Source organism: Choloepus didactylus, chromosome 9 (genome assembly GCF_015220235.1).
Source record: "Choloepus didactylus isolate mChoDid1 chromosome 9, mChoDid1.pri, whole genome shotgun sequence".
Lineage (NCBI taxonomy): Eukaryota > Metazoa > Chordata > Mammalia > Pilosa > Megalonychidae > Choloepus > Choloepus didactylus.
The window spans coordinates 107297912-107314079 of record NC_051315.1 but is presented as its reverse complement, the minus strand read 5'-3'; the positions used below and the strand labels follow the sequence as shown (position 1 = coordinate 107314079).

Here is a 16168-nt window from a genome sequence, read left to right as displayed (position 1 = left end):
GCAGAAACCACTCCAAGGGGCTTAGTCTCAACTGCTGGTTCTCGCTCAGGCATAGGCTTGCCCCCACCCCTCGGGGACATTTGGCAAAGTCTGGAGACGTTTGCTTGACCGGACTGGGGGCTTGCAATTGACGTCTAGTGAATAGAGGCCAGGGATGCTGCTGAACAGCCTCAAAATGTGCAGGACAGCCCCTCCCCCAACAAAGATTTATCTGGCCCAAACGTCAATGGTGTCAAGGTTGAGAAATGCTGCTCTAGAGTATGGCACCCCCATGGCAAAGCCCAGGTTGTGGTGGCAGCAGGAAAAGAGAATGTCCATGATGATGACAACCTTAGAGTCTCCTCAAGGACCCAGTCAGATCTGCCTCAGGGTTTTCAAGACAGGAGAGTGGAATAACTAACTAACTGACTGTGCCATGTGGTTTCAAAATTGCTAATTTTGCACTTGAATCAAGATGGTATCAGATACCCTGTGTATTTTTTTTTTTTCTATTTCTATACTAGCAGCAATTCCAGGGCAACCTTGAGACTCTTCAAAGGTTCACTTTAATTGTTCAGTATATAATATATACATTTTAAAAAATGCTCAACAAATGGAATTATATTGTGCAAGACTCACTCTACCCTAATCTTTAATTAAATCAGCACTTGAGGTGGTAAGAGTGTCCTGAATCTGTCTTTTAGACATAGGGCTGAGTTGTTGTTACTGTAACATGGCAAATACAGACTTCAACCATAAAAACTACCTGTGTGTACGATGTCTTTCAACCGACTCTGAACTCAAGTCAGAATGATTCAGAAAGATTCAGATTCACAGTGGGGCTGTCCACCCTGGTTCTGGTATTTATATTGCCAGGTGATAGAGTGGGTTTAGAGTGTGTTTAGTGAAATTCCAAATGCAAATTCAGCATCAGGAGAAAGTCTGGTGATCAATGCTACTATTTTAAATATTTGTTCTCCTTTGGATTCTTGAGTCGAGCTCATGGTGTCCTTCACACACTGGTTTTTGATTGGCAGTTTTGAGGATTGTGTATGAAATGTGCCATTTGTAAGAAACAAATTGTGAGCCCCCCACATAATGACAAAGCACCAGTTCCTCACCCTACCCAGCAGTGGGTCCATCTGTGTGTCTACTTCCCTTCTCTTAGCCCACAGGACATGATTCACTGGAAGGGAGAGAGTGGTTGGATTTTCCTCCATCTTCCTGGTTAGGAAGGCTCCACAACTCTGCATTCCTTTACCAAAGCTTTTTAGACACAACTCAAAACTTGACTGTGCAGTTGAATCTGGCCCCTTGGATTTTAGAGACGAAAAATAAAATACTATGAGAGAAAAATGCATGTGGGTTTTACTGAAGAAAAAAAATGGGATAAATCAGCTGACAACAAGCTGATAGGTCAGAGGCATCACCAGTGAAAGAGCCAGTGCAAGGATGGTTCTTTCTTTTTGTTCCAGAAGTCCAGTCGTCATGTCACCATCAAGAATTGATAATTACAAAAGCGGTTTAGATAGCTATATACCATATATATTTTATATAGCAAGAGAGAAAGAGAAATTTCCCTTTAGTAAAATATTCACTTTTGTCAATCCTAAAAGGTTTTGCTGGTGACCCTGTTGTAGCTGGCAGGAGTTTGTTCGTTTGTTTTGTCTTGTTTTGAATATGTGCGGTGTAGACGCCATAGCATCCTCTCCTAAGAACTTGTCATTCATTGGGAATTTGTTCTACACAGTCTGCTTGCCTTGGCATTCACGTTTTGAACACTGAGCAGGCTTCCACCAGTCCCCGTTGTGACAGTGACAGATGTTACATTCATCCACTTTCACTTCAATGCCAGCCGGAATTATTGTAGTTCCTGCAAAGCAGTTTGGACCTGGAACACACACATATATTGATTAGTTGATTAAATTTGGGAAGCTCCCTCTCTTCCTTCAAATAATAAAAAAAAAAATCTGAACCCAAAGCCATGAATGAGTAGGTCAGACAGCTCTTAGCTTATCTTCAAGGAATTTTCTAGCCATCCCCTTTAAATTCAAACCTGCAACCCTACTGTCTTTTCTGCACACCTCACATTCTCCATGTACGCCATGCATTTAAAAAAAAAAAAAAAGATGCCTATCATCCAAAACTTTTATTGTTTGCTGACCAAGCATATACAATGTTCTAAATTAAGTTTCTATGGATTAAGCTCTATTTGCTTTGTCCTCTGGGGTGTAAAGGCTGCCAGGGTGTCTCCTATAAGACCTAGAGGAGGGCTGGTATGGTCTCTGCATCAGATGATGGTCCCCCATGGCCTGGCCTCGCCCTTCCCCCGGTGGGTATGAGGCAATGAACTTGCTCACTCCCCAGTTTCAGCACCTCCTTGAGCCCAGTTCCTGGAATTCCCAGTTTGTTTCTTGATAACAATGAATAATTCATGGCCAGATGATTTATTCATGTCCCAAATAAGCTTTGTTGGAGGTTCATCTGATTTTTGTAAATGGATTTCCTTTAATCTGCTGGCTATCTTTTAATTTTTTTTTTAAAGAATGACCCAAATGGTTGGCTTTTGAAAGTCAGCAGGAATTTTATTTAATTTTTCAGGTTCAGAAAAGCTTTGCTGAAAATGTCACTGCTCATTATAGGTGCATGATTTACAAAATTCACCAATCTCAATTTTTTACTTGTCTTTGTCCCCTTTCCCTTATTTTCTCTCATTAAAAAAAAATCGTCCTAATGTGGAGATGCCAGTGTTCAGTGTCAGGTGTTAGCTGGTACTCTTTCTCAAATTCAAATGGGATAAAAATTGCTTCCCAATATGCAATGGATTATAGTAGAGTGATACAAATTGTAGCTTCTTTGAAACCATTTGGTAGAAGTCTCTGCAGCACACATCTGGGCAAAGAGAAGGAGCAGTGTGTTGTTGTGTCTACTGGTGATTTTTTAATCCAGCACTCCTGGCCACTAGTCATAACCACTACAAAGTACCATGGCAACACACATCAACACCAGTGCCCTACTTTCAGTATGGAGACAAGTGCCTTCTTGCCACTTGGTAAGAATTTACCAGATCTCATTATCACCAGATAGATAAATTCAGGCACTATTTATAGTTCCAGTTCATAATTGCAATCTTGGTTTTATAAAGATTGTGATAATTAATCTTTATCAATACAAAAATGCATATTTATCAATACAAAAATATTTAACATGCTATAACTTTAATCACCCATTGTTTTAGAATCCCCAAACCTCAATTATGTTATGGGCTTACCAACAGTGTTTGTGTATATATGGCTTTCCTTCACTTTGTAGGATAAGAAGCTACAAATACCTGGGACATGTGCCTGAGCAGGGAGAACCAGCTGGAGTAGGAGGGATATCATTTGTTGCTCTGACTACTAAACAGCTAGTAAACTGTGCTCACCCAGGGAGGGAGTTGCTTGTTAAGATGTTGTGGTTATCAGGCCCTGGCTATGCTAATTATCCTAATTGCTGATCATTTATGGACTTTCCATCAATTCCATAGGTCCTGGTATTTAAGTCATTGTTTGATACATCTCACTGCCTTTGGGACTACACTTTCCTGGAAAAACATTCCACACCAAACCATGAATTTGTTCTGAGCCCAAACAGGGAGTCTGAAGACACTTGGCAAGGAGGCTTTTCCAGAATGTCCTTGTTCCTCCTGGCTGTTGTTGACAGACCTCTCATGGCCCAGCCGGTTCTAGGTGGGCATTGTCTGGTCAGAACCAAAGTAGCTTCAGAAATCGAACTAGATGCCGACTACCACCTACTTGCCTGGAGTCATCCTAAAGGAGGCAATAGTCCCCTCTTTGCACCCTTCCAGCCAACTCTTTTTACCCCCATTGTAAACTTTTGACTTTTCCAGATTGAGAAAGAAAAAAAAAAAAGTCTAAAACATGATTCCAAAACAAAGTTTCTGAAACAGGCAGGATTTTATCCAATAAGAGTTTCCCAGCTTCTTGAGAGGATTTGGAAAATTTTTCAAACATAATATGTATATAGTATAGAGAGATGTAGTGCTGGCTAACTGGGGCCAGTTTATTCTAATCACAATGGCATAATATGAGAAACAGGCAGGGAGGATCTTTGAAAAAAAAAATTACTTACAAATCACCATGCATGTCTCAAAGGGATGTTTTACTAGAGCTCTGATTTTTGTATCTGCCCTTTTCTACATATGTCTGTACATACTGTTGTGGGTTATATTGTGTCCCCCCAAAAAGATATGCTCAAGTCCTAACCTATGAATGGGACCTTATTTGGAAATAGGATCTTTGCAGATGTAATCCAGTGAAGATGTGTTTATATTGGATTAGAGTGGACCCGAAATCCAATATGACTGGTGCCTTCATAAGGAGAGGGAAGTTTGGTCTTCGAGATGGGGGCACACAGGGAGAAGATGGCCATGTGAAGACAGGCAGACTGGAATTATGCTGCCACAAGCCAAGGGACCCCCGAGGCCACCAGAAGATGGAAGAGGCAAGAAATGTTCTTCCGTAGAACCTTAAGTGGGGCCATGACCCTGTGGACACCTTGATTTTGGACTTCTAGCCTCCAGCTGGTGAGAGAATATATTTCTGTTGCTTTAAGCCACCCCATTTATGATAATTTTTTATGACAGTCCTACTAATACACATACTATGACCAGTGTATTTGATTAACCTTTATACATCATTTCTTAAGACTCATTTAGAATTTTCTGCACTCTCAGCTGAGGAAATATTAATTTATATTGATTGACAGCATGCAAAGAAAGATCCTTTGCAAGTTGCCAGACTGACCAGTTGAAGGCACTGCTTGTGAGTAACATAGAAAGTTCTCAACTGTCTATCTGACAGCCAGAGGTATTTTAAAGAAGTAAAAAAAAAAAAAAAATTAAAAACAAAAGTCTTGTTTGATGTCATTAACTTTTAACTTAGTAAAGTGATTTTATTAGCACCCTTCTAAGAACCTCAGGTGTAACTACAGCAAGCCTCATGTTGCAGTTAATAGTCTCATTTGCTTAAAAGTAATTTAGATAATGGTCAAGCAGAATGGTTTGTGCTGTTTGGAAACTTGCTGGTTTCAGCCCTTTCTCCTTCATAGAGGTGATAGTAAATGCTGATCTGCTTTGAATTAAGGGAGTTCGCATGTGGACGTCCTACATGAGGCCCTTTTCTGGGAAATCTATCCAATTCTCTTGCCTTTACTTGGGGGCTGCTTTCCTTTTGTCTTGGTCTAGGTGAAAAAAAAATAAGTTGCTTAGAAGAGTGAACTCAGTGGCAAAAGCAACATACTTTAATGCCGAGGACTTGGAGACAATCCAGAGGGAAGCAATGAAAATGATTAAATTGAAGGCTGGCAAATAGGACCTCTGAGAAAAGGTTAAAGGGATTGGAATTACTTAATCTAGAAGGAGAAGACAGAGGAATAGCTCAATAACTCTCAGAGAATGAAGGCTTATTATGTGAAGAACAGAGACCAACTCTTCTCTCTTTCTTCTGGGGCTTAGGATAAGAAGAAACAGAGGTACACTGAATCTCACTGAATTGGAAACACACACATACACAAACACACACACGAATTCCTGGGAGAACTGAGAATTGATTGTGGCGGTTGTCCATGACGTGGTGAGATCCTCTCCCTATTCTTTAAGACTGTAGGAAGGCTCATCTGTGAAGTATGATTTAAATCTTTAGCTCCTTGAAGACAGAACTGAATTATCTGCCCAGGCCTAATACTGTGTCTGACAAACGTAAAGAACTCAGTGTATGTTTGCTGAATAGAATGGAATAGTAGGAACTAGCTAGCTGTATATCAGAAGCAAACTTATTTTCTGAATTTACAGATAAGGCCTTAACTATGTATCAGGCTTGGCCCTGGTCATATAGAAATATTTGTTAGTGGATGGAAACACATAGTGATTCTTTCTTGAGCACATACTTCATGAGAAGAATTTGATTATTTAATCTTTACAACAAACCATATGGGGTGCACATTCTTACCCTCAGGACAATGAGTCTTAGAGATAGAAGATAACTCACCCAAAATCACACATCCAGTAAGTGGCATTGTTGGGATCTGAGCTCAGATCTGTCTCACCAGCAGGATGCTTCTAATTGCTCAATAAAATAGGCAGGTGTCTAGGCTTGCCTCCCGGTGTCCTCTGCCAAGATCCTGGACATCGGGGTTTAGAATCCAACTGGTCCCGGTGTTGAGGATCGTGTACTGAGGTAAGGGATTTGATGGCAAGAGAGAAGTGAGACTGTTTTTCCACCCAGATTTTGATTAGATTTACTGGTTTTATATTGTGTATCCATATAGTCTCCAGGAAACTTAATTTGTTTAAAAACTAAAGGAGATTTCTCATGGAGAAGAGGGTTGGCAGTGAAGCTTTCCTTCTGGCAGCAGTGAAGTTCCCACTGATACTGGATGTTGACCAACTAAGAAGCAGAATGAAATGGGACTGGGGCTCAGGTGGGCTGATTCAAGTCGTGATTCTATGATTGATTAGCTACGTGGACTGGGCAAACCCTACGGTAACTCAAATATAGGTAGGGACTCATTTGGCCTAGTCTCAGTAGTGAATCAGATTTAAAAAGAATGCAGTACAATTGGAAATGCAATTCAGATCTGTCCTGGAGAGTCAGAACTAGGAGGAAAGAAGGAAAGCCTAGGAATATTTTCTTATATATGGAAATTTTCTCCATAAAATACATAAATGATTATTTTCCCTATTATTCTATGCTTCTCTGAGCACTTATTTTGTACATCTATGAAATAAATTGGTTTGCAAACTTTTTTTCCACAGGAAACCATTCAAAAGGAATCTAATAAGGAAGACCAAGATATAAAATATATAAATCAGAACTGCTCTGTGAGGTGGCTGTGGAGAGCCTGGTGCTGTGTTTTTTCAGCACATGTGTTCCCATCTTTCCACCTCAATCTCACTGAGGTAGCCAGGGAAGCACCTGCATAGAATGTCTAGTGCTCACAGAGAAAAGCATTTGGAATTGTCTCCTCCAGCTCCAATAACCCAGCATTCTAATCCTCTCTCACATTAGTGGTTGTAAGAGCTGAGCAGATTTACTATAGTTTTCTTTCTTGGAAAGCTTGAAATTTCCCTCATAAAAGGGCAAATCCTAAGTATATGGAGAAGGAAGTCTGTAGCCATTCTAATCACACCTCCTGCACATCCATGTTTGCTTATGATGTTACATATCGCATAGGTGCATTAAGGAATAAATAATAAGTAATAAATGTTCTGAAGGAGAGGGTTACAGAGCTTTGTTAGGTTGTAACAGAGAACTAACGTAGACCGTGGGTCCTTGGAAAGGCTAGTTGTGTGGGGAAAGGGGTGAGGGGGCTATGGCACATTCAGGAAGTGGAATAAGGCCAAATGAGTTGAAGTGTAGAAAGATGAAACTGGTAAAGTGGCTAGGAAAGCCGGGATGTGATGGAGGCAGCTTGTACTGGCATGTGAGAGCTAAGTGTTAAATTTTCAGAAATTCTCTAGGCTGGTTGCTACTTTGGTAGCTATCAGTTGGCCAAGGCAGGGCTATTTATACCATAAAATCTGCAAATGCTACAATGCAGGGCTTTCCCCCCTCCCCTAGAAAGTCATCTGTTAAAAATTTATTAGCACATGACCAGGTTAGGGCTTGACATCCTGGGCCTTGTTGGCCAAGTTAAAAATTTTGATCTTAATTCTATGAGCAATGGGGAGCCCTTGAGGTATTTTAAGGAGATGTGTATGTCTATGTGTGTGTGTGTATTATCATGTATTAAAGACGTTAATTCATTAACTACACCAGTGTCACCATAGATTGATCCCCTGAATGGAATAGACATGATCTGTCTTGATGGACATGGGAGCTTTGAGATTGTAGACAAAAACCAGAACCCTCACAGGTCCTGGCACTTTGAGATGGTAACTAAAGCACATTCCTTTCTCCTTTGCTTTGAATTAAAAGTATCTTCTAAAATGCTAGGGTAATATATTAGTGTCAGCAATTAACACATTGGCTTGAATTAATTGATCAGATCATCCCTTATAGAAAGTAAGGTTCTAAAGGAAAAGGACCAAGGGAATGTACATTTTGATCTGGAGAAAGGAGAAGAATAAGGACTGGAAGATGGAGGTAATTTCTAGGAGGATAGCTTAGTTAGTGTCCTTTAGGGAACCAGAATTATGTGCAATCCAGTGGAGATACTGGGCCATTTGGGGAAGAGAGAGGAGCTCCTATCAGCAAGCAATAAAGCCAATGCTGGATATTTTATGCAGAAAAGGCACTTAATAAAGAAGGTTGTATCCAGAGTATATCCTGAAGATTCAGAAAACAGATTTGGAGATAATATAGTCAGGAACAAGAGCCAAATCATGCTATGGATCTGGTTCAGTGAAGACAGACTTGGGGTACAGATATGGAAGACTGCCCTAGTTTTATCACCAAGCCAGGAATCTGGATACTTCTGTTAGAACCAAAGGCATAGGCTGCCTGTCCTACCAGCCTTGCTAGAATGGAGACTGTGTGTCTCTTGGAATTACTAGCTTGCATATAAAAGCCTGCAGCAGGTATGTTTGTAGGGCAGAGACCTGGTAAAGTACTGCACCCTAACTGCAAGGAGGGCAGGAAAGTAAATCTGAGGCATTGGTAGTTTCTGGATGTCAGGTAGGAGTGGGAGGGATGGACTTTCTCCATAAGAAGGGAATTTCCTCAAACACAGGAAGGAGGCAAACATAGGAAGAAGAAGGATACGGAGAGGGGTCAGTGAGGACCAACTGCATCTTCTTCACATTTTTTTCCTGGGGAAAACTGCCAGTGTATTTGTCAGGCAGTTAACAAAATAAACTTTCATTCAGAGCAAGACTTCTCCCAGCACCAGCCATACAGCTATCAAGACAGAGCTCCTGCCCTCAGGGAGGTGACATTCTCGTGGGTTGAATCAACCAGCCAAGAAGCACAAAAACAAATCCACAGATTCATTTCAGGTCATTCTGTGCTAAGAAGATAAGCAAGGCAATGTAGTCAAGTACCTGCACCCACAGTGGGGAAATACTTTATAGTTTATAGAATGTTTTCATATACCTTTTCTTAATATTCACAGTGGCCCTTATTTAATATTCATAATAGGCAGTTATCATAATCCCACTTCACAAGTGAGGAAAGGAAAGTTCAGAGGGGTTAAATGACATGATAAATGGCAGAGAACTAAACAATGGGAGAGCTTAAATTTCAACTCTTGTACTCTGACCCCCAGTTTATTACTTCCCTTGAGGAGAGTCTGTCTTTATGTGTGCTATTATTTCCTCCAGCTGTTAGTCATGATCATACATTCTCCTGTTCCTGACTCCCCAGTTTTCCCTTGTAGGAAGCGCAGAGGAAATCCAGATCCAGTGGATAACTAACCTCAGATAACATTTTGAATAAAGGGCATATTACACATGACTTCATTTCCTCTTCACATGAGCTATTATTTTCTGTGTTTTACAGATGAGACAATGAGACACAGAAATGTCAAATGAGTTCCCCAAAGTCACACAGTTAATAAGTGAGTGAGCTGGGATACAAAACTACTTTTCCATGCTCCAACCCAGAAGGAGGAGCTCTTTTTCATTTACTCAAAATCTTGAGAGCACCTGGGATGGTTGGTGTAGGGCACATAGAGAGAAAAGGCTAGGATATTTACGTTCCTGTTTCCTATGTGTGTATGTGTGTTTGTGTAGATGTAGGTAAAGGGGTGAATGGGAGAAAGGGGAGAAGAAGGCATCTGTTTACAAAAACAGAATGTGGGCCCATCTTGCTGCTTTACTTCACCTCTCCTCTATGACTGCACAGAAGGACTTACTTACAAGTAGTGGATATGGCTGGGAAGACAGTGTGGGTCTAGTGGTCATCTTGGAAAGTAGTGTGTTCAATGCTGAGATAGAAGCAGAAGATGCTCTGTCTTTGTTGCTCGTTGATCCAAATCCTCTTTGAAGCCAAGCCTCTTGCTTCCCAGAGACTAGGAAAGCCAGGCTGGTCATGACCACTCTATAGGCACTTCATGCTTATAAATTGGTATGGCGTCCCCCAAAATCCTTCTCTGACAAAAACTTCATATTGCTTAATAGACCTCTTTTGAATATTGCAATTTCTGGCCTTGATTTGAGAATTTTATTATTGACGCTTGGTGTCTTTTGGAAATTGGTTGTAAATGATCTTCCTGCTGCATAAATGAGGCAGATTCCTATTGTGATAAGGCCATAAACATCCCCTATCTACTTGGCAGATCATCTAAATCATTGTTTCAGCAAATAGTAGGCTTGTAGGCTTCAGTCTATGGTTGAATTGGATTGGATTATGTTCTTCCTTCTAACTGATTTCAATTCTCTGCTTCATGAAGTCTGATAAATGTAATTGTGCTATGGAAAAGCAAATAAGCTTTCTGATCAGGTGTTCTATTTCGACTATTAAAATCTTGGAAGAAATGTTCCTAAAAAACCAGTAATTAGAGCTGATTGCAATTAGAGTTAAACTAATTTACATGTTCCCATGGCCTTCTCAGACTTGGAGAGAGAGAGCAGTGTTGACATTCCAGTTGCTGAAGAATGTCTCCAGACCAGAGAACGGGTTGTCTTTCTCTACTCACTTACAGTCACTCACCTCTCAGTTACTTTTGAGCCCATTTTATTCAACCTAAAAAACAAAAAGCTCCCTCAGATTAAGGTGGCAAGATTCAGGAAGGATTGTTTTCTCCAAGGCTGCCCTAAAGGTGCCTGTTAATCATTTTATTTGAAAATTCAATATTGCTCAACTCCCACACAAATTTCACTCTGAGAGCTCCAGAGAGTTTTCTGGCCCTTAAGTATGTAAGATTTATAGCCTGGCACTCCAATTAAGTTAAATGCAAGGGCTGGAGCAGAGAAAGGAAGGACGTGGTCAAGCTACACAATTAAGGTAAAGGTTGGCTGCTCTTTTTCTAATATCAGGCAAATCAGCAGGCTGTGGGGATCTGGTACAGGTCAGGTTCAGCATTAGCTGGACATTTATGGCCAGTTTCACCTTCAGAGTGGTGTTTGTGGTCAGAAAATGGCTTGGTTTTCCATTGTTCAAAACACTTAATCTGTTTAGTCTTTGCTTATAAATAGCTTTGCATGATGGAATAATCTCAGCCCAAACTTCCAAGCTGAGACATGACTATCTCACCTTGTTAGAGCTATCACTGGTTTTCAAATCACTTTTGTATTTCTCCCCAGCAATAGTAAAGATAGGTAGAGTTGGTGTTAGCATACCCATATTACAGCTGAGGACCCTGAGGTTCAAAGAGAGAGGGGTAAGGTGCGAAGGTTAGGACTCTGGAGTCAGGCTGTCCGCATTCCAAACCTGCTCCTGCCATTTACTGGCTGTGTGAGCTCAATGTCCTCAGCCACAAAATGGGAATAATAATTGTTTTAGTTTGCTGAGCTGCTCAAAGCAGGAACCGTGAAATGCATTGGCTTTAACTATGGGAACTTAATAGCTTACAAGCTTACTGTTTTGAAGTCATGAAAGTGTCCGTATCTAAGCATCATCAAGAGGATCTTTTTTCCTGAAGACTGACTGAGACGATCCCAGACTCCTCGGCCACATGGCACGGCACATGGCAGCATCTGCTGGTCTCTCCCTCCTTTTCTGTGTTCCATTGCTTTCAGCTTCTTGCTTCCCTGGTTTCTTCTTTCTCTCCCCCATTCATGCCCTTTACAAAGGACTCCAGTAAAAGGATTAAGACCCACCCTGGGCTACGCCTTAACTGAAGTAACCTCATTAAAAGGTCCTACTTATACCCACAGGAATGGATTACCTTCAGGAACATGATTTTCTGGGGAACTTACAGTTCCAAACCACCACAATAATAAAATAATAATAGTAAATGCTTTACGGAGTTTTGAAAGAAAAAATGTGTTAATTCATTTTCAAATACTTAGCAGAGTGCCTGGCACATACAAAAACACAATAAATATTAATTATTGCTGCTTATCATTCTTATTATTACCTGAGTTATATAATCTGTGGTACTTTAGGGTAGGTTATGAAATCCAGGTTCTTTGGTTTCTAGCCTAATTTTTTTTTTTTCATTTTTATTGAGATTTTTCAGATACCATACAATTATCCAAAGATCCAAAGTGTACAATCACTTGCCCCTGGGTACCCTCATACAGCTGTGCATCCATCACACTTAATTTTTGTTCAATTTTTAGAAACTTTTCATTACTCCAGACAAGAAATAAAGTGAAAGATGAAAAAAGAAAAAAAGAAAAGGAAACTCTAATCCTCCCCTATCCCTAACTAACCCCCCTCAATTGTTGACTCGTAGTATTGATATAGTACATTTGTTACTGTTTGTGAAAAAATGTTGAAATACTACTAACTGTAGTATATAGTTTGTAATAGGTGTATAGTTCTTCCCTATATGCCCCTGTATTATTAACTTCTAATTGTATTGTCATACATTTGTTCTGGTTCATGGAAGTGATTTCTAGTATTTGTACAGTTGATCATGGACATTGCCCACCATAGGATTCAGTTTTATACATTCCCATCTTTTGACCTCCAACTTTCCTTCTGTTGACATATATGACTCTGAGCTTGCCCTTTCCACCTCATTCACGCACCGTTCGGTGCTGTTAGTTATTCTCACATCTTGCTACCAACACCCCTGTTCATTTCCAAACATTTGAGTTCATCCTAATTCAACATTCTCCTCATATTAAGCAACCACTCCCCATTCTTAAGCCTCGTCCTATATCTTGGTACCTTATATTTCATGTCTATGAGTTTACATATTATAATTAGTTCCTGTCAGTGAGACCCTGTAATAATTGTCCTAATGTGTCTGGCTTATTTCACTCAGTATATTGCCCTTGAGTTTTTGTCATCAACCCATTTTTTTTTAATATGGTTTTGTTCACTCACCATACATTCCATCCCAAGTAAATAATCGATGGTTCTCTGCATGGTCATACATTTATGTGTTCACCACCTTCACCACTATCTATATAAGAGCATCTACATTTCTTCCACAAGGCAGGAGGGAGAGTCAAAGAAGGTAGAGAGGCAAAAGAAAGAGGAAAAAAAAAATGACAGCTAGGAAGCAGCAAAAGGAAAAATAACCTTAAATCAAAGTAGAATAAAGAATCAGACAATACCACCAATGTCAAGTGTCTAACATGCCTCCCCTATCCCCCCCTCTTATCTGCATTCACCTTGGTATATCACCTTTGTTACATTAAAGGAAGCATAATACAATGATTCTATTAGTTACAGTCTCTAGTTTATGCTGATTGCATCCCTCCCCCAATGCCTCCCCATTTTTAACACCTTGCAAGGTTGACATTTGCTTGTTCTCCCTCGTAAAAGAACATATTTGTACATTTTATCACAATTGTTGAATACTCTAGATTTCACCAAGTTACACAGTCCCAGTCTTTATCTTTCCTCCTTTCTTGTGGTGTCTCACATGCTCCCCACCTTCCTCTCTCAACCGTATTCATAGTTACCTTTGTTCAGTGTACTTACATTGTGCTACCATCTCCCAAAATTGTGTTCCAAACCATGCACTCCTGGTCTTCTATCACCCTGTAGTGCTCCCTTTAGTATTTCCTGTAGGGCAGGTGTCTTGTTCACAAAGTCTCTCATTGTCTGTTTGTCAGAAAATATTTTGAGCTCTCCCTCATATTTGAAGGACAGCTTTGCTGGATACAGGATTCTTGGTTGGTGGTTTTTCTCTTTCAGTATCTTAAATATATCACACCACTTCCTTCTTGCCTCCATGGTTTCTGCTGAGAGATCCGCACATAGTCTTATTAAGCTTCCTTTGTATGTGATGGATCGCTTTTCTTTTGCTGCTTTCAGGATTCTCTCTTTGTCTTTGACATTTGATAATCTGATTATTAAGTGTCTTGGCATAGGCCTATTCATATCTCTTCTGTTTGGAGTACGCTGCGCTTCTTGGATCTGTAATTTTATGTCTTCCATAAGAGATGGGAAATTTTCATTAATTATTTCCTCTATTATTGCTTCTGCCCCCTTTCACTTCTCTTCTCCTTCTGGGACACCAATGATACGTACATTATTGTACTTTGTTTCATCCTTGAGTTCCCGGAGACGTTGCTCATATTTTTTCATTCTTTTCTCCATCTGCTCCTTTGCGTGTAGGCTTTCAGGTGTTTTGTTCTCCAGTTCCTGAGTGTTTTCTTCTGCCTCTTGAGATCTGCTGTTGTATGTTTCCATTGTGTCTTTCATCTCTTGTGTTGTGCCTTTCATTTCCATAGATTCTACTAGTTGTTTTTTTGAACTTTTGATTTCTGCCGTATACATGTCCAATGCTTCCTTTACAGCCTCTATCTCTTTTGCAATATCTTCTCTAAACTTTTTGAACTGATTTAGCATTAATTGTTTAAATTCCTGTATCTCAGTTGAAGTGTAAGTTTGTTCCTTTGACTGGGCCATAACTTTGTTTTTCTTAGTGTAGGTTGTAATTTTCTGTTGTCTAGGCGTGGTTTCCTTGGTTATCCAAATCAGGTTTTCCCAGACCAGAACAGGCTCAGGTCCCAGAGGGAAGAAATATTCAGTGTCTGGTTTCCCTGTGGGTGTGTCTTAGAAAATTGCTCCACCCTTTGATGCCTCAGGTCACTGTGCTTTTCTGCCCAGCAGGTGATGCCTGTTACCCTATAATTCTTGACTGGTGTGAGGAGGTGTGGCCATGTTCCCCCAGGCTCTGGGGTCTGGTTCTGAATGGAAAGGGCCCCACCCCTTTCCTCCTAGAGAAGACAGAGCCCCCAGGTGGAGGTCATTAGCATTTCAGTGGTCTCACTCTCTGCTTGTGCTGTCTCTGCCCTTCCCGGAGTCACAGCTCTGGAAACTGAAAATGACTGGGGCTTTCTCCACTGAGCCAAAAAAGAAACAATCCCCTTCAGACCCAGTCCAAGGCGACCCTCCAGCTCTCCCAGGTCAGTCATCACCCAAAGCCTCTGTCTGTTTTTGGGGATGCATACCTGTAGTGAGCAGTTCACACTCTCTACTTAAAACCGCAGTTGGAGCTCAGCTGAGCTATATTCGCTTGCTGGGAGAGCTTCTCTCTGGCACCACGAGGCTTTGCAGCTCGGGCTATGGGGGAGGGGGTCTCACGACTTGGTTCCGCAGGTTTTACTTACAGATTTTATGCTGTGTTCTCGGGCATTCCTCCCAATTCAGGTTGGTGTATGATGAGTGGATGGTCTCGTTTGTCCCCCTGCAGTTATTCTGGATTATTTACTAGTTGTTTCTGGTTTTTTGTAGTTGTTCCGGGGGACTACTTAGCTTCCACTCCTCTCTATGCCGCCATCTTGCCTGAGTCTCTAGCCTAATTTTTAAATTTTAAAACATTAGAGAAGGAATTATCCTTGTTAATGGCAACTAATATTTTTTGCAAAGAGTGGGCATACAGCAGTAAAATCATTTCAACATGGGATTGCCCCCAGGCTCGTTTGCTATTTACCAGGAAGGAAGAGGATGAAGAGAACACCTGAATAGAGAAGGCATCATTGGGGAGTTTTAGGGGCAGAGACATTGGCTGAAACCAGTTGTGACTGAGGAGGGGTTCATCAGGAAAATGCTTTTAAAATGGATTTCCTGGGCTGCTAATAATGAGGGTTTCTGTTTTTTGGAAAGCAATTGTCTAGATATGGTGAGAGAAAGTCTAAGTGAAAAGCTAACAAAGAGTATGCAAGCTAAATATTGTTTTACCCAGTTTCAAGAAGGTTGCCACACCCATCAGTTTTTAATCTTTCTAAGCCATAAATTTCTGTTGTTGGGGGAAATGTGGGGGAAAAGTCTACTTTCATGCATTTCTTTCCCCAAATACTGTAACACTACAAACTCCCACCAGCAATCTGGTGACATCTATTTAAATTCAAAATACACATGCCCTTTAACCCAGATCCCACTCCCAGGAGTATCTCCCATAGAAATAAAAGGGCTAGTAGGTGATTATATATATATATGTTTAGATATCTAAACATCTATATATCAATGTCGAGGGGGTCAGGGATTATGCAGAATTTTTCTTAGAGCTAAAAAAATACAATAATAGGGGGAAAATGTGACTGCTCATCAGTAAGAGAAATGGTGAATAATTTATGACACATCACTCCATGGACTCTTCTGCAGCCACTAAAAGAATGAAT

The 16168-nt window shown here is 40.6% G+C and overlaps 1 protein-coding gene across 2 annotated transcripts in view; it reads right to left on the bottom strand.

The window, feature by feature from the left end:
• Positions 1–1614: 1614 nt before the first annotated feature.
• The window catches only part of VWC2L (von Willebrand factor C domain containing 2 like), a 150903-nt gene continuing 136349 nt past the window's right edge, over positions 1615–16168 (bottom strand). Inside the window, exon 3 of one of the 2 annotated variants that reach the window (XM_037850011.1) lies at positions 1615–1870. In XM_037850011.1, the coding sequence (XP_037705939.1) occupies positions 1722–1870 (149 nt within the window). In that variant the 3' untranslated portion in view covers positions 1615–1721. The remainder of the gene's footprint in view (positions 1871–16168) is intronic. The other variant, XM_037850013.1, reaches the window with a different exon arrangement.